The sequence below is a fragment of the Lagopus muta genome, chromosome 26, assembly GCF_023343835.1.
Source record: "Lagopus muta isolate bLagMut1 chromosome 26, bLagMut1 primary, whole genome shotgun sequence".
Taxonomy (NCBI): domain Eukaryota; kingdom Metazoa; phylum Chordata; class Aves; order Galliformes; family Phasianidae; genus Lagopus; species Lagopus muta.
This window is the reverse complement of record NC_064458.1, coordinates 2347560-2367387: the sequence shown is the minus strand read 5'-3', so window position 1 is coordinate 2367387 and position 19828 is coordinate 2347560. Positions and strand designations below refer to the sequence as shown.

General features: G+C 59.4%; 4 protein-coding genes across 11 annotated transcripts; 1 reads left to right on the top strand and 3 right to left on the bottom strand.

The window, feature by feature from the left end:
* The first annotated feature begins 350 nt into the window (after positions 1–350).
* On the top strand, positions 351–10949 carry HDGFL2 (HDGF like 2). 4 transcript variants are annotated; one of them, XM_048927675.1, is made up of 16 exons: positions 351–491; positions 2224–2300; positions 2381–2519; positions 4313–4492; positions 4755–4868; positions 5017–5088; positions 5356–5503; positions 5712–5787; positions 5904–6189; positions 6927–7021; positions 7544–7614; positions 7988–8058; positions 8524–8625; positions 8715–8928; positions 9633–9762; positions 9974–10949. In XM_048927675.1, the coding sequence occupies exons 1-16, from the start codon at positions 420–422 to the stop codon at positions 10050–10052; spliced, it is 1926 nt and encodes a 641-aa protein (XP_048783632.1). In that variant the 5' UTR covers positions 351–419; the 3' UTR covers positions 10053–10949. The 4 variants fall into 4 exon arrangements, with proteins under 4 accessions (XP_048783632.1, XP_048783631.1, XP_048783635.1 ...); XM_048927674.1 differs by having other exon boundaries at positions 4749–4868; XM_048927678.1 differs by lacking the exons at positions 2224–2300; positions 2381–2519.
* Positions 10950–11628: 679 nt separating this feature from the next.
* LOC125685004 (perilipin-3-like) lies at positions 11629–14252 on the bottom strand. Its single transcript, XM_048927684.1, has 8 exons — positions 14144–14252; positions 13754–13843; positions 13415–13610; positions 13249–13331; positions 12880–13177; positions 12588–12778; positions 12390–12512; positions 11629–12312 (listed from the first exon to the last, which is right to left on the bottom strand). Exons 2-8 carry the CDS (start codon positions 13805–13807, stop codon positions 11968–11970), a joined length of 1290 nt encoding a protein of 429 aa, XP_048783641.1. The 5' UTR covers positions 13808–13843; positions 14144–14252; the 3' UTR covers positions 11629–11967.
* A 324-nt stretch (positions 14253–14576) lies between these two features.
* LOC125685003 (perilipin-3-like) lies at positions 14577–17446 on the bottom strand. Of its 5 annotated transcripts, none has more exons than XM_048927681.1 (8): positions 17362–17446; positions 16900–16943; positions 16621–16819; positions 16456–16538; positions 16131–16383; positions 15438–15619; positions 15252–15365; positions 14577–15165 (listed from the first exon to the last, which is right to left on the bottom strand). In XM_048927681.1, the coding sequence occupies exons 2-8, from the start codon at positions 16939–16941 to the stop codon at positions 14698–14700; spliced, it is 1341 nt and encodes a 446-aa protein (XP_048783638.1). In that variant the 5' UTR covers positions 16942–16943; positions 17362–17446; the 3' UTR covers positions 14577–14697. The 5 variants fall into 5 exon arrangements, with proteins under 5 accessions (XP_048783638.1, XP_048783640.1, XP_048783636.1 ...); XM_048927683.1 differs by having other exon boundaries at positions 16621–16816; XM_048927679.1 differs by having other exon boundaries at positions 16900–17020; positions 17362–17439.
* A 607-nt stretch (positions 17447–18053) lies between these two features.
* Positions 18054–19781, bottom strand: LRG1 (leucine rich alpha-2-glycoprotein 1). Its single transcript, XM_048927727.1, has 2 exons — positions 19459–19781; positions 18054–19308 (listed from the first exon to the last, which is right to left on the bottom strand). Exon 2 carries the CDS (start codon positions 19296–19298, stop codon positions 18291–18293), a length of 1008 nt encoding a protein of 335 aa, XP_048783684.1. The 5' UTR covers positions 19299–19308; positions 19459–19781; the 3' UTR covers positions 18054–18290.
* Between the last annotated feature and the right edge of the window lie 47 nt (positions 19782–19828).

Sequence of the window (19828 nt, the reverse complement as noted above, 5' to 3'; positions counted from 1 at the left end):
GGACCCCCTCCATGGGGCTCTTCCTTTCATTCTTTCACAGTTCCCGACAGCCCACGCCCCCCCCTCACAGATCTGCCCCAAACCGCAGCTCCCGACCCCTTTAAATCCAACCCCGAGCCCCGCAATTCAGCCCGCAGAGGCCCCGCGCCCCTCCACATCTCGGCCCCCGCCCCCCCGGCCGTGCCCCTCTTTGCCCCCACCCCCGCCACCGTTGGAGGCACGGCCCAATCCCGTTATCCCGCCGTGCCCTCGGATCTTCCCATTGGACGAGATGGCAGAGCGGCACCGCTAGCAACCAATAGAATCCAGGTCTGCGGGAGAGGCGGGACATCCTGCGGGCCGGGCCGGGCCGTCCCCGCCCCGTTGCTCGCTGCTGCCCGCGGCCTGGGCCTCCGCCGCCGCCCCGCCCCGCGGCCGCCATGCCGCACAGCTTCAAGCCCGGAGATCTCGTCTTCGCTAAGATGAAGGGCTACCCGCATTGGCCCGCCCGGGTGAGCCCGCGGGGCCGCTCCGCGAGGGGAAGGGCTCGGGAAGGGCTGCCCCGTGGCGGCGGGGCTCGGGGCGGAGCGCGCTCCGCAGCGCGGGTTTCTCACGGCCGCTCGCAGCGGGACCGGAGCCCGGCGGGTCGCGGGGACAGCGGGGCTGGGATCGGGACGGGCCGGCATTGCGAGCCCGCGCTGTGCTTGGGCGGAGTGGGAGCTGAGGTCCCTCGTTGGCAGCGGGGCTCCGCTGGCACCGGGGCCGGCTGGGAGCTGCGGACCCGCGCTGGCACCGCACCGCGCTCTGTTCCCGGCCGGGGATGGGGCTGTGATCGGGAACGGGCCTCGTTCTGCCCCCCGTTCTGCCCTCCTGCCCCGCTCCCGTCCCTTGGTCACCCCTGGGGCTCTGTGCTCCCGCCGCCCTGGGGTCCCGCGCTGGTGCTTGGGCTGAATGGGAACCGAGGCCCCGTGCTGATACGTGGGTCTCACGCTGTCACTTGAGCCAAAGCGGGGAGCTGAGGTCCTGTACTGACACATGGGCCAAAACCCAACCCTGGCTGAGATGGAGAACCGCTCAAGAAGGGCTCCCGCTTTGCCCTACTCTCCCAAGGGGTCGGGAGCTACTCTTTGCCTGGGCTCCTGCTGGGTCTGTACTCCCGGCGCCCATCCCCTGCCCCATCCTTCCATCTCCAGCCTCGTCCTTCCACCGCATTGCACAGCCTTGCAAACTCAGAGGACTACAGGAGGAGGGATGGGGGCAGAGCTGCCGTGGGGCAATGCCGTTTGCTGGGACGTGTTGAGGTGACACCGATGCGTGCAGGGGGCTGTGAGCTCTCAAGGTGCAGGAGCGGAGCGGTGCTGTTGTGCTGCGGGCAGAGTGAGGGGCGATAAAGTTTGCTTGGTGGGGATGGCCGTCCCGGTGGGCAGTGCTGTGCATCTCCATCCCGAATGGCGGTGCCAACACGGGGCGTGCGGGGCTCAGTTAGAGTTCTGCAGTGCTGAGGGTGCGAGGGCTCGGTGGGTCGGTCCGATGGTGAGTGATGCTGTGCAGGACCGGGGTGCTGGAGACAACGCTGCTTGGCTGCACCACGCCAGGAGATCTGGGATTCCAAGCCCTGCACCAACGCGGGGCTGGGGCCCGGCGCCGACAGGACTCAGCCCTTCCAGCGGGGCGCTCGCATTGCTCACAGCATCTCCTGCTTTAGCTGGCTGCTCCTTTGGGAACGCTCCTCCCGAAGACTCCCCAGCGTGTTGGGGGGGCCCCCGAGGCTCCTGCTTGTGCCCCAGCCCAGCCCACGTGGAGCAGACCGAAGGGCACCGGAGCCGATGCGGCGTGTTGGGAAGAAGACTGGGGTGCCCGTGCGTCCTGCTGGCGGCTGGGCTTTGCCTGTGGCCCGTCTGCAGCCAGGAGGGACCTTCAGGCCACCCGCCGGAGCTGCCACCCCTGGGCTCGGAGGGGGTTTCCCACGCATCCTGAAGAGGGGGCACATGGTGCCCAGCTATAGCCATAAAGCGTCTGCGCCGGATCCCTTCTGTTCCTCTTCTAGAGCTCCTGCTTGGCCGTAATGCTGCATTAGGACTCTGTGCGTAGCAAGTTCCCTGTCCGGGTGCTTTGTTGCCGTGCTTGCCTCCAAGTGTGTGTGTGTGCTGGAGTCCGACGCTGCTAGCCGGGGCTAATGTGCCTTGCAGAGGATGTGCCCAAGCCGCTCTCTCTGACCACCTCCTGCTTTGGGTTTCCTTTCAGATCGATGACATCGCGGATGGTGCTGTGAAACCCCCGCCGAACAAGTACCCCATCTTCTTCTTCGGCACTCACGAGACGTAAGCGCTGCCTCGCCCCTCCTCTGGGCTTTGCCCTGCTGCTTCTGCTCTGGGCTCACCTCTGCTTTGTTTCTCTCCAGCGCCTTTTTGGGCCCCAAAGATCTGTTCCCCTATGAAAAGTATAAGGACAAATATGGGAAACCAAACAAGAGAAAAGGCTTCAACGAGGGATTATGGGAAATCCAGAACAACCCTCATGCCAGTTACAGTGCCCCTCCGGTGAGTGTGGGCCTCGTGCGGCGGGGGGTCAGCAAGGATCCGGGCTGCCTCCAGCTTTCCTTTCCTCCGAGTCGCTCTCCTCCTTTTTCTGCTTGTCACTGCTGTGGTGTCTCTGCGCTTCCATCTCGCAGATTGGCTTTCTCGGGTTGAAATAGCTTCCCCCTTCCTGCCTCTCCTTTCGGTGAGTCGGCCCTCCTTGTCCTCTGCGAGGTAGGCACCTCTGCCCCATCTTTGAGGTGAGACAGGGATGTGCTGCGTGTGCCTTGCCCAAAGCCACAGAGGATTGCTTTGTCAGAGTGAGAATGGAGGCTTGCTGGTCCCTGGCTCATGGACCTGTGTGCAGTCCCTCTCTTCATTCGTTTCCAAGGTCCTGAGCCAAAAGCCACTGATTGCTCCTTCAGAGCAGGCTGGGGAAAGGCTCTTTGCTGTCAATTGTTCATGTGTACGAAGGGCATTTTGTAACCATTATTGTATGATACAATTTATTGTATAGCGATCTTCAAAGAAGGCGTCCAAAGCAGCTTCATAGGCAGTTGGTCTGAAGAGGCAGAGGAAGGTTTTTAAAGGTGAGCTATGAAGACGAGATGGTCTGGAGGTAGGCAGGCTCAGATGTGCTGCTGGCATTGCAGGAGAGGAGCTGTGGTTTGAGTAGCTGTGGGAGAAGGCTGGACCCAAGGATGCAGTTGTAGATAAGGTGAGACCCTGGAGATCTTTGAGAACCTGGAGAACAACTTTGCTTGTATGTAGTGGCGGGAGGGAGGATGGCAATGGTGAGGAAGGCGGCACCTTCTGCTCAAGAGATGGCTCAGCATCACTGTGAACTTCCAGCAGACTTCAGAAACTCATTCCTGAAGGGTCTGCTGTGACCGAGGCCACGGCAAAGATCCCAACGAGGCCACAGGTCTCACAGAAGAGACTGAAGTAGAGGCTGTTTTGGTTTCGAGACCTACGTGAAGCAAGGTGTCAAGAAAATGAGGAGAGTCTTTCCAGCAGCATGGCTTCAGTGCTGGAAGAACCCCGGCTCTAGGGTCAGCTGGTCCTGCTGTCTGTGAAAAGAATGGAAGAGCCCAGAAGAAGCAGCTCAGGTGTTTTCTTCCCCTTGGATGCAATGTGCCTGTTTGAGGAACCTCGTGATGGGCTGATAAGAAGCTGGGAGATGTTCCCTGCGCGGGGTGGTGGAACAGCATGGAAGAGATCCCAGCTGGGTGACAGCAGGGCTGCAGTGCTGGACTCCTTTTGCAGGCCATTCTGATGGGGAAGGTGTGTGAGAAGGAAGAGGCCTGGCATGAAATGAGCTGCTGGAGGAAGGACTGAACCACACCACCCAGCCCTGCTTCTCTGGCACCTGCAAGGCAGAGGAAGGCTGGGGTGCGCTCGCCCTTGGGGGATGTCAGGCTCAGGCTTCTCCAGGGGTCTTTGGCAGAGCATGAGGATGCTGGGGAGGGGAGCAAGGAAGTGGTAGGTGGAGCTGAGCCAAGGGAGCTGGAGGGAAGGTGTTTCTGGTGGTCTCGGGGTGGTGTGGAAGGGGCTCTGGGGAAGGGGGTGCAGGGAGATAAGAAGGGGGTCAAGAGCACGCTCATCCAAGGGCTGTGTGATATTGTCCTTCTGCCCCAGAACCATGCTGAAGGGCCCTGGCTCCTGTTGGGGACCTTACCTGTGCTCTTCTGTGTGTGCTCCTCTCTGCTCAATGCTGCTGTTCGTTGCTTGTCACCCTTTTGTGCCCCTTTTCTCCAGCCTGGCACACCACCGGCCTGCTGGTGCAATAACATCATTGTTATTTCCACTATCTTTAGCCTGCCAGCTCCTCTGACAGTGACATCCCCGAGAATGACCCGATGGGGGGAAGTGATGCTGGTGATGACGAGGAAGATGCTGCCATGGCTGCAGTCACCACAGAGAAAATGGAAAGTGATGAGGACTCAGATCGAGGCAGCGACCACAGCGGGCTCAAACGAAAATCACTGGCAATGAAAGTGAGTGTGGGCTGAGGCAGTGGGGATGGGGGGCTGTCCCAGAATGGGGGGGTTTGCTGTAGTGTGGTTGTGGGGCCCAGTGTGTGTTCACGGGTCTTGCAGGTGTTGTGCTTTGTTTGTGAAGTGGTGGCCATGGCCAAATCCTGGTGCACGTGGCCATTCCAGTGGGGCTGATCTGGTAGAGCTGGGCAACCTCTTCCTCCCTTTCTGCTGTGGGAGGAAAGAGGGTGGACTTCTCACTTTGTTGCTTCTCGAGTATCAGATGCCAGTGGCAAAAAGGCCTCGGAAATCTTCAAGTGAAGATCAGGGCAGCCCCTCCCTGACAGAAGAAGAGAACTCAGAAACGTCGTCTGAGTCAGAAAAAAACAGTGACCAGGTAAGAGGGTTTGGGGTATGGCAGGATGCTACTGGAAGAGCAGCACCATCTGTGGAGCCAGTGGCACTGAATCAAGGCCTGGAGAAACTGACTGGCTTCACCTTCGTGAGATCTTTCCCCATTTTTGAATATCTGGGTTTTCCTTCAGGACTTCACTCCTGAGAAGAAGCCAGTGGCCAGGGCTCCCCGGAGGATGCCTGCAGGGGGAAGGAAGAAGAAGGTAAAAAGATTCCTGAAGTGGTTTGTCGTTGCTCCTTTGCTTTCCTCCAGACTCCCCGGGTGATGAGGCAGCTGGCTTTTGCCAGCACTGCCTAGGAAGGTGCAGGGGGTGGCTCCTCTGTTGAGCAGGGAGCTCTGTGCTGCTGTGTTGGGGCAGGAGGCTGTGAGACCTTGCTTCTTAGTGACCTGGCTGGGCCCTGCAGTGCTGCTTTTGGGGATGTCAGCTGCTCCTGCCTTCCCACCTCCAACTCTGCTTTTTTATCTACAGAAAGTGGAGTCTTGCTCCGACTCTGACTCCAAAGTGGACTCAGACTCAGAAATGGGAAATGCGACTGTGGACATGACCAAGTCAGACTCCAACTCCGATTCAGACTCTGATGTGTCTGTTAAAAAGCCTCAACGGGGCAGAAAGCCAGGTAACACCAAGGAGACTTCACCTACTGCAACTGAGCCACTGCTGGCTTCTTCAGGATACAGGAGAGCACGAGAAATTGGGTGCTCCTGAGGTTCTGAAGCCCACTGTATTGTGGGCAGCATCTAATGCATGTCTGAGCACCCCCTGATTTGGGGCAGTTTTCACAAGAAGCTACCAGAGCTCTTGCTGAACATCTTCTTGTCTTGCAGCTGAGAAACCCCCTCCCAAGCCCCGTGGCAGGAAACCAAAACTCGAGCGTGTCCCTATCAGCTCCAGCAGCGACAGGTGAGATCAGCTGCAGTGGGATTGGGGTGCTGTCACCCTCTGGGTTGGGGGGAGTCCCTGGCTTCACTTCTCACAACAAGGCTTCCAAACACACTGTTTGTTGGTTTTTTTTGTAGTGATAGTGACAGTGATGTGGACCGTATCAGTGAATGGAAGAGGAGAGACGAGGAAAGGCGACGGGAGCTGGAAGAGAAGAGGAAGAGGGAACAAGAGGAAGAAATCCGTCGGCTCCGGGAGCAGGAGAAGGAAGAGAAAGAAAAAAGGAAGGAGAAGGCAGAGAAGGGCGAGGAGATGCACTCAGACAGCGACAGTAGTGCAGATGATGAAGTGGCCAAAAAGGGCAGAAAGGGCCGGGGTAAGGCCCCGTCCTCCTCGGACTCTGAGCTGGAGATGGAGAAAGAGGTGAGTACAGGAGGAGAGCTGGTGTCAAATGACAACCCACCCTCTCTTGTTAGGTCAGCAGGTGCCTCCAGGAGCAGCAGTGACCTGCTGCCTTGGTCTTCTGTTACATTGGAGTTGCAGGAAAGGGATGTGTCCATGGGGCAGCTGTTCCCTGGGCTCTGGAGCCCTCATCCAGCTTACATCCCTGTGATGCTGTCCCTCCCACCACAATCATCATTTTGCTCTGCAGATAATGGAAAGGGTTAGCGAGGCTTGGGCGAAGCACTGAGAAAGGTTGCAGAGGGCCTTTGGCAGCTGTGGTTCCTCACTGACAGAGGAAGGGTTTCATTCTGATGCCTGTTTCTCCATGTAGAGCTGGGCTATGAAAGCATCGTGCAGATCTGAGTTGTGAAAGAAGTGTGGGTCTGCCCACACAGGCAGCCAGGTATTGCAGGCTGGGTGGGCTGTTTTAAGTACCAGCATATTTACTTCTGAAGCAGCAGATGGCTGTGCTGTAACCCAAATCTTTTTTCATCTTGTGCAGGGGACAGCACTGCACCCAGACCAATGGTGCTGCTTGCCTGTGGCTTGCAGCAGTGATATCATGGGTGCTGGCTGTTGGATTTTCTGGATCACCCCCATATGGGACTGGGAGGATCAGAGTGGGCCATGGCACTGCCTCCCTCCTGCAGTGGTTGGGGTGGGGGGGGGTTTCTCTGCTGCAATCTGCTTTTGCCCGCATTGTTCTCTCCTTGCAGGTAAAGAAACCAGTGAAGAAGCAGCCCTCAGAGTTGTCAAGGAAACCAAATCAGAAGGAGAAGAGAGGCCGAGCAGAGGAGAAACCACGAAACAAGTCAGCATCTCCCCTCCCTGCACTCAGTGCTCTTTTCTTCTGGGGACAGATCTCCTCTGCTGGTGCCCAGTCCCTTTTGAGGACACCCTGGAGTGGGGATGAGCATCCTTGTGGAGCTGTCTGTGACAGCAGCACCCACGGAGGGGGTTTCTCCTCTCCTTTCTCCTAGAGCTGAAGGGGCTGATGGAGTTGTCTGGAGGGCACCAGGCTGAGCTTCCTTGTTTTATTCCAACCCACAGAGGGGAAGATCCTTGGGGTATCCCCAGACACCTTGCTTTGAGTTCTGCCTTTCTGCAGTTCTGGAAAGCTGGGGCATGGGGGAGCTGCTGTCTCAGAGCTCCTGCCTGTGTGATCTTGGAGATGTGTCTGCAAGCATGGGTGGAGTGTGGCAGGGCTCATGCTGTTGAACAGTCTGGAGGATGCACTGGCGTGAGCTGTCACCTTGCTTGCTTGCCCAGCAACAGGCAGGTGGTTTCACCTGCAGGAATCCCTTGAATGACTTCTTTCTTTTTTTACCTACAGACCTTTGAAAGTGGAAAGAGGCCGGAAGAAGTCTGACCTGATCCCTGAAAGGAGAATGGAGAAGAAAAAGGGTGAGAGAGCGATGGCTTTTGAGAGGAGTTACAGAAGGGAGAGAAGGGAGCCAGGGCTGGTTCCTTTCCTAACTGAGCTGGGGGAGGGTTCTCTGCAGTTGGGATCAGTGTGGCTGTGCTTGCACCTTTCCAGCATGGCCGTGGTCCCTGCATCACGTCAAAGTATTTACAGAGTGTGTAGAGACCACTTTCCTACATAGATTCCTGCTAATTTTGGCACACCTCAGCCCATTCTCCTCATAGAAACCCCCGAGGCTGCTTTCAGCCTTGGAAGCATGAGAAGAAGCCAGTCCCCTTTTGGGGGAGAGATCCTGGGTAATGACGTGCTCCATACTGGTGACCTGTTACATTTTTCTGTCTCTTGCTGCTCCAGAGCCCACAGTTGAAGAGAAACTTCAGAAACTTCACAGTGAGATCAAGTTTGCCTTGAAGGTGGACAACCCAGTGAGTGCTCAAACACATTGACCTGGCCTGGGAGATCCCTGGTTGTGTCCTTGGCCACCATGCAGGCCCTGCCAGCTGCTCAAAGCAGATGTCTTGATAGCGGGTGCTGTGAGGGAACTGTGCTCACAGCAATGCTGGTCCTGGGTGCCCACTGGAAGCTCAAGGCTGCCCTGGTTGCCCCCTTGGGAGCTGGCAGGGACGATTCTGTCATTCCCATTCCTGTCCCCACAAGTGGGGGGTGGTTGTCCTCTCACCTCAGCTGAGCTGGTGGAGTTGGGACTGCAGTGCTGTAGGGTTGGTTTCTCCCTTGAGACAGATCCAGAGTTTTGCTGAAAAGCCCCATAGGGGTTTAGCAAATGAAGTCCCTCTGCCTCCCAATTTATTCCCCCTGCTGCCTGTGCAGAGAGAGATGTAATCCACAGAGAGACTTCCAGGAGGTTTCTGATCTTGGTGCCATCCTTGCAGGACATCAAGCGGTGCCTGAATGCGTTAGAGGAGCTGGGTGCACTCCAGGTCACCTCTCACATCCTCCAGAAACACACTGATGTGGTGGCTACTCTAAAGAAGGTATGGCAGGTGGAGGATTGAATGCCCACTGAGGGCACAAGCCTGCTTAGGGCGCTACAACTCCAAGGTTGTCCCTGTTTCTGTTGCAGATCCGTCGCTATAAAGCAAACAAGGACGTGATGGAGAAAGCTGCTGAAGTCTACACCCGCTTGAAGTCGCGTGTCCTAGGACCAAAGATGGAAGCAATCCAGAAAGCCAACAAAGCTGGGCCTGAGAAGGACAAGGGGGATGTGGAGAAAGGCCAGGAGAAGCTGTCGGGAGGGGAGACACAGAATGAGAAGGGAGAAGAGGAAACGAATGCTGGTAATGTTCCCTGCACGTCTCAGGGTGGTTCCCTGCTCTGTCTGGATGTGTGGCAATCCCAGGGCTGTGCTCAGGGCACAGCTGGTCCCCCTGTGGACCACAGCTCACGTCAGGGCTGTGGAGCTGTCTGGAGAAGGGGCAGTTTCAAACCAGTTTCCCCCACAGAGTCTAGGGACTGCATTTTTAAGTGAGACTTTGGGAGATGAGTATCGAACGCTCGTGGCAGTAAGAGCAAAGGGCAACCTCAGTGTCCACACCCTGATTTTGAGTGCCTCTGAGGCAGCTTTTGGGCCTGGCTCACTCTTTGAGCTGTGGTCCAGGGCACCAGGGAGATGAAGGAATGTGGAGACACCCATAGGGGGGATTTTGTACAGGCAGCTGGTGGCTGGGATCTTCCTTTGTCTGATGGCTGTGAGCCCAGCAGTCAGTCCTGGCTGAGCACATGGTAGTAATGGCGTAAGAGTTTTCCTGGAGGGGACAGTGGGGAAAATCCATGCTGAGGTCAGCCTCTGAGCTTGGGCAATTGAGTCTTGGGGCCATTCTAATAGCTGTCTTGGTCAGGCCAGAGCTGGGATACCTGTGCTGAGGGCTTGGCTGTGTACCGGGACAACCTGCTGTGCTGGTCCTGGTGGTGCCCAGCCTGTGGAGTGGGGTGGTGTGGGTGAGAACTGCCCCAAGAGCCCCAACCTGTCTTTTCTCTGCAGACTTGTCAGGTCCTGTGAATGGCGAATCCTTGTCCCAAAAAATGGAGGGCACAGAGGAGCAGGAGAGAGACAAAAGCCGAGGGCCAGGAGCTGGAGAGCCGGAGGCACCTAGCGAGGAGGCCCATAACAAGTGAGTGGACGAGAGGCAAATGCAGCACAGAGGAGCTCCTTGGCATCTGCCACACACCCAGCCTCAACTCTGCAGGAAGCCGAGCTCCTATTTGGCCACATCTGGGGGATTTTATGGGTTGTAGGAGTTTTCCTGGCTTGGGAAGGGGATGCTGGGGGGTCAGGGCAGGGGGGAGACGTTTGCTGAGGTGATGCCTGTGTTCTCCTTGCAGCGTGCAGGATTATCCTAGCACCGAACGGGAGAGGGCTCGTGGGGAGTCAGAGTCTGTGGATGATGCAGAGGAGAGCTGAGGATGCGGAGAGCTGAGCACGTGGGACTGCCTGCAGGAGGATGTTGGAGGGGCCACACAACCTGCTCCGAAGGGAGACCGGCCTCTGCCTTGCCCATCTTTGCGTTACTTCACTAAGTCACACAGTAGCTGATGTCCTAGGTCTTGTCCTGTGCCCCTGACCCCGTGAAAGCACTGAACGTGGGGGGAAACTGTGCTGTTTTGTCTGTATTTGTCCCCTCTTATTTTTTTTTCTTCCTTCCTCTCCCCCCCTCCCTCCCCCCCCACCTAATTTCTTGTGATTTCAACCGACATGAAATGAATATAAAGGGTTTTTTAATGAAAAACACAAAGAGCCATAGTGTCTGTTTCTTAAGGCATCGTTGACTGTGACTAGGGGTGGGCAGGAGCTTCCCTCATCCCTTTGTCCCTGCCCAGGGCTGGGACCAGAGCAAATCCCTATGGGTCTCTATTCCCTTGGGCCCTGAACTGGGCTGAGCACCCAGGGTTGGCCCTGTCCCTGCCACAGCTGTCCCCAAAGGGTGATGGTGGGGCCTGGCTGCTCTCCCAGCCTTCCTTCTTCATTTTCCAGTGCTGGTGCTGAGTGCAGCCCCACTAGGGAAGGGACACAAGGACTTTTCCCCTCAGTGGCAGATCTGTGTTGCTCTGAGCCCTTTTCTCCCTCCTGTGGTTGCAGCTGCTGGAGCCTGGTCCCTCCACTCCAGCAGATGCAGCACCTGCCTTTGGATAAGCACAGTGAAATTGTGTATTTCTCCCCTACGTTAGCTGGGGGACTCACCAGTGGCAGCATCCTGCCTTGTGCTGGGCAGCATCTTGTTTGTCTGTCTGTCTTTCTGCTCTTTTGCAAGAAATCTGAAGCTTTTGTACGTGCAAAATAAAGATGTTCCCAGCTCAACCAGATGCTGCGTCCTCGTGTCCTGTTTGTGCCATGGGTCAGGCAGTGCCAACGCAGGGTGGAGTGCCCTGATCCCAGGCTGGTGTTGCTGTAACCATACTCTGGGGAGTCTGTGCTCTTTCCCAGGGTTTATTTCATGTTCCACCCCTCCATAAACAAAGCCCAAATAAACCTTGCTTCCTTCTTGCCCAATTTTTGGCAACAAGTCAAGCCTTGGGTTGGCCAAACTGTGTGTCATCCCAGCAAGGAGCTTCTGTGAGCACCACTTAGGGCATCACTCTGTATGGGTGAGCTGAAAGTCAAATACAGGCTGTGAATCAGATCTAGGCAGGTACTGGGAGATCAGACCCAGAGGTCTGCGCTCCCCAGGAGCCTCTGACCTTCAGAACCCCAGAATGGCCTGGGTTGAAATGGACCACAATGATCATCTAGTTTCAATCCCTCAGCTCTGTACAGCACTGGTGGTGGAGGAGCATGGAGCTCAGTACCAGGACAGCCTCTTGTGGTGCCACTATTGGAAGCCCCCCACCCTTGGAAGACCTCAAAGGACCACGTGCCCTCATTCCTCCTTCCAGTAGAGACCCCAGGAAGGACTTCAAGTGGCAGCAAGGAGATCAGCAGGGCAGATCCTGAGGTGAAACCGAGGTTCCCAACCCCACCAGCCCCAAGAAGGCTTAGACCATTGCAAAACCTAAACAGAGTTTATTGCTTTACCCACCCCAAGCCACAGCCCCCTCCCCACCAGGAGCCACCACTGGGGGCAGACGAAGCTGCAAGGATGGGAAGAGCAATGGCCTGAAGGCACCAGAGGTGACAAGTGGAGGCTGGAGAAGATGGAGAGCTGGCCAACAAGGGCTGGAGCATCCATAGGCACTGGGGGAAGCTAAGGCACGTTGCTGGCACTGCTCTGGCCAAGGGGAAACCCAGGATGGGCAGGGAGGGAAGTTAATGGGTACTCGGGCAGGTTAGTAGGAGCTTTGATTTCAGCTTGGAAACACTTCCATCCTCCCCCCAGGAGCTGCTATTCCCCCTGCACACTCTGCCCCTGCTGCACGGAAGGAGCAAAGGGCCCCACCAGCCAGGACAGGGGGGTGTTGTGTGCCACGTGCTCCACCAGCTCATCCATCAGCTCACGGGCTTTGGTAGCGTGGGCACGTGCCCGTGTCACTGCACTGCCTGTCAGCTCCTGCAGGGAGGTGGCTGAAGTCAGGTTGGCACGGAGCTCCTCCACGTTGTGTCTGACCTGTGCTGCCGTGTCCTGGATGCCAGCAGGGAGGCCCTGCAGGCTGGACACCAAGGGCTGGCAGGTGCTGTGCAGCTGCTGAGCCAAGCCCTGCACCAGGGCCAGCACACCTGATTCCACTGTCTGTGTAGGGACAAAAAGTGGGGTGAGCACGGAAGGGAAACCAGGGCAGCATTGAGACCCTCCTGCCCTCTGCTTACTGCTGGTGGCACCAACTCCTTGCTGCCACTGGGCTGCTTGGTGCTCCACTCCAACCACAGCTGCTGCAGCTTCTCCTGCCCTCCCTGCAGCTTCTGGTCCACGCCTTGCTTGAGTTGCTCCACCTGCAGCGGGGACAAAGCAGTGGGTGGGTGGCTGATCCCAGCCCAGCGGTGGGGGTGGGATGGGGATGGTGCTACCAGGTCGAGGGCACGCTGGAGCTGGCCCAGCACATCCTGGCTGCTGGAGCGGGCGCTCTGCAGCTTGCCCAGGGAGTGCTGGAGGGCACGGTGCTGCAGTTTGGCTGACAGAGAGCCCAGGCGTACAAAGTAGCTCTGCTGCTTCTTCTGCTGCTCCGGTTCAAAGCCCTCCACAGCTGTGGCAAGCTTGGCTGGAGGAAAGGAATCCATCAACTGAGCCCCTGCCCCACCACTGACCTCCACACAGAGCCAGTGCAGGCTCCATCTGCCACATTTTGGATCAGATCCTCACCCAGCTCCTCATCTGTCATAGGCAGGTAGTGGTCCACCAGCTCCTCTGACTTCTCCAGCATGGAGCCCACCCCACTGGCCACCATCTGGCCCACGGTGGAGCCCATCACGGTGGTGACACCGCTGCTCACCGCCGACTTGGTCAGTTCCACGCTGCCCTGCACGGCTCCTTTGGTCATATCCATCACTCCTGTCACACGGCTGCTGACTGCATCCTTGGCTCCGGCCACAGTGGAGGTCAGGACATCCCTGGCCCCTGTCACTGTGGACGTCACCAGCTGCTTGGTGTCTGAGATGAGCTGGTGAGAACGACAAAGCCCTGGTAGGCAGCACTGGGGCAGATCCCGATGCACCAAGCACCCCACGTTACCTTCTCAGTGGGCTGCTGCAAGATGGGCAGCTTCTCCTCCAGCTTATCCAGCCCTCTGCACGCGTATTCATTAGCAGTGGATACTAAAAGACCCCCCCCCAAAAAAAATGAGATGTGGAACCCCATAACACTCCCCATCCCCAGACTTGTGGGGTGCCCCACTCACGCTGTGGCTCCAACTTGGTGAGGATGGGCTGCGCTCCACTGACCGCCACTGCTGTCAGAGTCCTCACCCCCTTCTCAGCAGCATCACACACAGAACGGACGTAGGGGTGGCTCTCCTTGGTGGAGCTGTAGGCACTGGACACGATGCCGCAGGCGGAGCTCACCAGGGGCAGGCTGGCCACCCGCATCCCGATGCTCTGTGCATGACAATGGGGAACAGTGAGAACAAAACGCAGCCCTCGTGGATGGAAATGGGGTCACTGATGGAGTGGGTCACTGTCCCTCCCTGGTGCCCACAGCCCCCATCGCCATGCAGGCGGACTCCCCCGGCCCCACTGACCTGCTGCTGCTCCTCAGCTTTGGGCTGCGCTGTGCCATCCTCACTAGCGGCCATGGCGGGGCAGAGCAGGAGGGCAGCACCCCCAAAAATCTGCACAGTGAGGGTGGAAGGGGGAAATAAATACCCCGGAAGAGGGAACCCCACGTTGCCCCCCCGACTCCGATCCCCTCCTTTCCCCCGCAGCGGAATCCCGGACTCGCACACCCCAGGACAGGGGGGGCCCAGCTCCCCCCGAAGCTCCCACCACGACGGGGCGGTGCGATCCCGGCCCACCCCCAGCACGGAGCGGTGGCGGCTGTTTCCCGGAGGGGATGCGGGGACGGGGGGGACACACAGCAGCTCCGGACTCGGACCGGGACACCCCCACAACCCCCCCCCCGCCCCACTCACCAGCTCAGCGCTACTCGCAACGCTCTTTTCGAAGCCGCTCCCCCCTTCGCTTTTATGGCCCCAGGTCCCGCCCCGTGCGCATGTGACCGCGTCCCACCCTACCGGGGGCGGCCCGAGAGCAGCGACCGACGGCGTAGATCTTCCCCAGCGGAGCAGGCGGTTCCACGCCTCCCGCCCCCCCCCTCCCCACGGCTGTCAGACGCTCCCCACCGCCCCTCGCTGCCCCCCGACGTGAGGATGCCCGCACAGCTCCGCGCGCTCCATGGGAAGCGGAGACGGTGATAACGAGGCCGAAGTCCGCTGCCACCCGACGGCGGGGCACAGCCTGGGGACACTCGGCCGCCTCCGCACCCGGATGGAGCCAAGCCCGGCTCTACGCGTCCCCCTTCCCTCCCCCAACTCAATGAGAGGCACAGAGCGATGGGTTGGGATCGTTTGGTTTGTTTTTCTCTTTTTCATGTGCTCCGAAAGATGCTAAGATAAGGAATCCTGATGCCATCTTGGCTCAGGGCAAGACGGGTGTTTCTCACGTGCCACCACCCCCTTTCCTTGCATCACAGGTCCCACACCGGGCGATTGAATCCATCCTGCTGCTGACCCCACTGGGGTTGGCTTCCTTCTGCGCAGTCACCGTGCACAGTGCTCACCCCGTGTCCCACAAAGTCACAGCCATTCCACTTGGCCATTTCGATGGGACAATCCTCCGGGTATTCCACGAGGACGGGAGCAAAGGGTCCCACAATCCATGGCAGGGCTGTGTGCTGCCCCACGTACTCCAGGAGCTCATCGATGCTCAGCTGCGCTTGCAGCACACGCTGCCGGCTCTGCTCCAGCACCATGCCAGACAGGTCATGGAAGGAACAAGCACGGGACAGGGAGCTGTGCAACCCTTCCACACCGTGCTTCACGTGCCCCACTGTGTCCTGCACGCTGCTCGGCAGCCCTCGGATGGGGAGATGGGCGCAGGCAGCCTGCAGCTGCTTCAGGAGCCCTCGCAGCATGGCCATGGTCCTTATCTCCACCTGGAAAGCAGCAAGAAGGCAGCGCTGCTGGGGCACAGCCCCGACCCCATTGCCTTACACCCTGCTGAGGAGCGGCCTTCCCCTACTTGCTTGTCCTCCATGGGTGCATCATCCTGCAGGCTCCACTCCAGCCACATGTGGTGCAGATGCTGCCGGGCGCTGTGCAACGAGCCGTCCACGCTGTGCTGGCCCTGCTGGATCTAACGGATGGAAAACACCAAGAGTGCACTGCTGTGATCCAGGTGGGGATGTGGGGATGGCTGCAGCCTTACCAGCTCGATGATGCGGTGCAGGCTGCTGAGGGCTTGCTGTGCACTGTGCTGGGCCCACTGCAGCTCACCCAGGGACCGTCGCAGCGCGCGGTGCTTCAGCTTGGCCGAAAGTGAGCCCACGCGCACCATGCAGCTCTGCCGCCTCCGCCGCTGCTCCCTTGAAGTCACCTCGGTGCCATCTGCTGCAGGGTGATGGTGAGAGCTGCACAGGGTGCAGAGCATCCCCAAGGATGTGCCCTGAGCTCCGTGTCACAGCGCAGGGTGTTTGGCTCCCAGTCATTGGAGGTGTCCCCTCCGCCCCTGCGGTCACCTCTGCGGTGACACAGTGCCAGCTCTGCCCACCGCTGCCCTGTGCTGAGCTATAAATACTCAGCTCATGCAGGCTGATGGCACACAGGGCTATATTTGCTCTCTGCTTTCCAGGTGAGAGTTCACCCACTGCTGCTCTACATGTTTCCCCATGCAGGAAACATCCTCTGGGTTACGGTGGCTCTGCGAGGCTCAGCGCTGCCCTGGCAGAGGGCTGAAGGCTGCTCTGCAGGTGGGGACTTTCAGTGCCCACCTCCCATCGTGGCACCCAGAGCCCACGGTACCAGAGCAGTGCTGAGCCCTGGGGATGGGGTTCAGTCCCAACACGGGGTTACACCCCATAAAAAGAAGGAGATGGCTCAGCACAGGGCAGTGGGCACTCACCCGGCCCCTTGTCCATCCCAGGCAGGTAATGCTCCACCAGCTCCTCCGACTTCTCCAGCACCGACTCGGTCCCATTTGCCAGCAGCTGACCCAGACGGGTGCCCGCAACGGTGTCAACGCTGCAGCTCAATATCCTCTGTGTCCTCTGCACTCTGCCCTGCACGGCCCCATAGGCCATTCCCACAGCACCGCTCACTGCTTCCCGCACACCCATCACTGTGCGCAACACCAACTCTCTGGTCCCTGCCACCACCTGGAGGGCACAGAACAGAGCAGTTTGTCCCAGCAGTGCACCCAAGGCTGCCCTGCCCTATAGGGACATTACCTTCTCAGTGGGCTGCTGCAAGATGGGCAGCTTCTCCTCCAGCTTATCCAGCCCTCTGCACGCGTATTCATTAGCAGTGGATACTAAAAGCCCCCCCCAAAAAAAAATCAGATGTGGAACCCCATAACACTCCCCATCCCCAGACTTGTGGGGTGCCCCACTCACGCTGTGGCTCCAACTTGGTGAGGATGGGCTGCGCCCTACTGACTGCCGCTGCTGTCAGAGTCCTCACCCCCTTCTCAGCAGCATCACACACAGAGCAGATGTAGGGGTGGCTCTTCTTGGTGGAGCTGTAGGCACTGGACACGATGCCGCAGGCAGAGCTCACCAGGGGCAGGCTGGCCACCCGCCCCACCGCGCTCTGCTGTAGGGTGGCCATAGAGAACAGTGAGGAGCTGGGATCCTGCAGTGCCCCCAGCCCATGGACCCTCCCCATGGCCCTACCTGCAGCTCTTTTCGTGCTGGTGCCGCGTTGTTGGCTGACATCGCTGCGGTGGAGAGAGAAAGGACACGTGGTGCCGAGCACTGCAAACTCATGGCACGAGTGGAAAGCACCGGGAGGCCACTGAACCGCAGGGGATGGGGATTTTAGGGGGGTGGATGGGGGATTGGATGGGGTTCCGTGCTCACCTCCCACCCCACCAGGACGCAGTGGGGTTGGGTCTCGAGGGATGGAAGAGGGGCTGGATCCCTGCGGAAGGGGGTCCTTGGGAAGGGGGTTGGGGGATGCAGGACTCCCTCCGTCCTCTAGGGGGCGTCGGAGGGGGTGGGGGGGGAGGTGTCCCCGCCGGGGACTCTCAGGGGTCCCATGGGACATCGCGGTGCCCCCGCCGCCCCCATCCTCGGACCCCCGGACCCCCCCCGTCCCGCTCTCATGCTGTTCCAAAACCCCAGCTTCGTACTCACTGCGGGGAGGGGGTGGGGTGGAATATCGCCACCTCCGGTCACGATCGAGATTCCCGGTCGCGATCGTAACCCCCCTCCTCGTCCCCGCCCAGCGTCGCGTTCATAGCGAGGCGGGAGCCAATCAGCGAAGGGGTGGGGCGCTCCGCGGCCAATCGGGAGGGAGGGGCGGGACTTTGGGAAGGTTGAGGGGATGCGGCCACGAGGGGACTCCCGGCCGTTGTCCCCCTACCCAGTAACCCCGTGCCAGGTGTCCCCTTCCAGGTGTCCCCGAGCAGGATGTCCCACAACAGGTGGCCCTGTGCCTCGCTGGTGTCCCCCCGCCGGCACTCCTCCCTGTTTGTCCCCATATTGAGTGTCCCTTTGCTGTGTGTGTCCACGTGTCACTTGTCCCCATAGCGAGTGACCCTGCACCGGGTGTCCCCATGCAGTGTCTTTATGTCACGCCTCCCCGTGACAGCACCCCGTGACCCCTCTGTCTGTCCCCAGGGCTCAGTGTCACCTGATGGTGGGGAACTTGGGGACGCTGTGTTGTCCAGGAGGGTCACCCCAGGGGATCGGGCTGGCCTGGATGGGAGCAGGCAGGGGGCATGGAACATGGAGGGGATGGGATGGACTTGGCCACAGGGCATGGCAGCCATCACCGCCTTTCATTCATGAACTTCACAGGACAGCGCAGGTGGCAGCACAGCAGAACAAGGAGAATCCATTTAATGCGGTTTTTTGTAAGGATGGGGACAGAGAGATGGGACATGGGATGGTGTGAACCAGGAAGGGTGAAGCTGGGAGGCTTTGGGATGGAGGGGGTAGGATAGGGATGGGAATCACTGGGATGGGGATGGGAATCACTGGGATGGGGACAGCCCTGTTCTCATTGCCTCAGTTTCCCTGGGAGGGTTAGAGGGGGGGGGACACGGTGCTGAACCCCTTCCTTAGTGACCCATGGGACTCTGTTTGTTCCCTCCGTGGTCACAGCCAGCCTGGCTCACAGCAGCCACCTCCTGCCCCCGGTGCTGTGCAGGGCTGGCACAGCGTGTGTCATGGGCAGCAGTGAGCTGCGGGGCTGCATCCTGCAGCAGTGCCAGCAATGAGCACTCACAGACCCAGGGGTTCCCTGAGATGTCGAGGGACAGCGGGGGGCCAGGGGAGCGTGGGGGCAGCTGCAGAGCCTGCAGATGGTTGTGTGCCAGGTCGAGGACACGGAGATGGAGCAGTGGGGAGAAAATGCCATCGGGCAGCACCTGCAGGGTGTTGCTCTGCAGGAAGAGCAGGCGCAGAGCAGGGGTGGGCATGAAGAGGGTTGGTGGCAGTGCACGGAGCTGGTTGCCTTCCAGGTCGAGCCGCTCAAGCATCTGCAACCCCCTGAATGTATCAGCATGGAGGTGATGCAGGCGATTGTGTGCCAGATCCAGGCTGCGCAGGGAGCGCAGCGGGTGGAGGGCAGCGGGGGGCACCTCGAGCAGAGCATTGCCTGCCAGGTTGAGCCAATGCAGCTGGGTCAGGTGCACGAACCAGGCTGGCTGCAGTGCCTGCAGGAGGTTCCCTTGCAGCACCAGGTGCCGCAGGTTGATGGAGTGATGGAAAATGCCAGCAGGGAGGTCGGGCAGGAGGTTGTCGGTCAGGTCAAGGATGCGCAGGGTGGGTACGGGTTGCAGCAGGGCCTCTGGAAGCACGGCCAGGCGGTTGGAGGAGAGGTGCAGCTCCTGCAGATGGGGCAGCCCGGCCAGCGCATTGGGAGATATGGTGGTCACAGCAGTGAACTCCACTGAGATGGCCACGGTGGTAGGAGGAAGTCCGGAGGGGAAAGTGCTGAGAGTGGGATCCGTGCAGATGAAGTGCGTGGCGTTGGGCTGTGGGTGGCACGGTGCAGCAAGGCTGTATGGCAGTAGCAGCAGCAGCAGCGGAGGTGGTGGTGGCAGGATGTGACCCAGCAGTGCCATAGTGCTGGTGCTGTGGGCAGGCAGCTTAATGTCACCCCAGGCGTTGTGCCCTGTGCTGTTCCCACCACCACCCCTGCGTGCCCCCCTGGGCGGCGGATGGGCTGCAGCCCCTATATCTCCCTCCTCATTCTGGCCCAGGGACCCCCAGCCCCCTCCTCACCTCCTCTCGCAGCCAACTCAGCTCCCTGAGGACGGTCCTTCCTCCTTCGTCACCACGCTGCTGGTTTGGCCTCACGTCCGCTCGATTGGGAAACCATCACCTTCGCAATCACTGCAGCTCAAGGAAGTGCCAGCACCCACAGCAGGGGCTGGGCGCTCCTCATCCCCATGGCCCCACACTGAGGCTCTGGGTGCAAGGGTGGCACAGCACTGAGCTCTCCCCTTCCACGAGGCTGCAGGGGAGCCCAAATGAAGGTGTGAGTGCACAGATTTGCTGGCATGCTGGCACAGCACAAAGCCCCACATGCTCCCCTGCCCCACAGCCTCCTCCAGCCTGCTGTCCCCCCACCTCTGTGCCCCGCAGGTTCTGC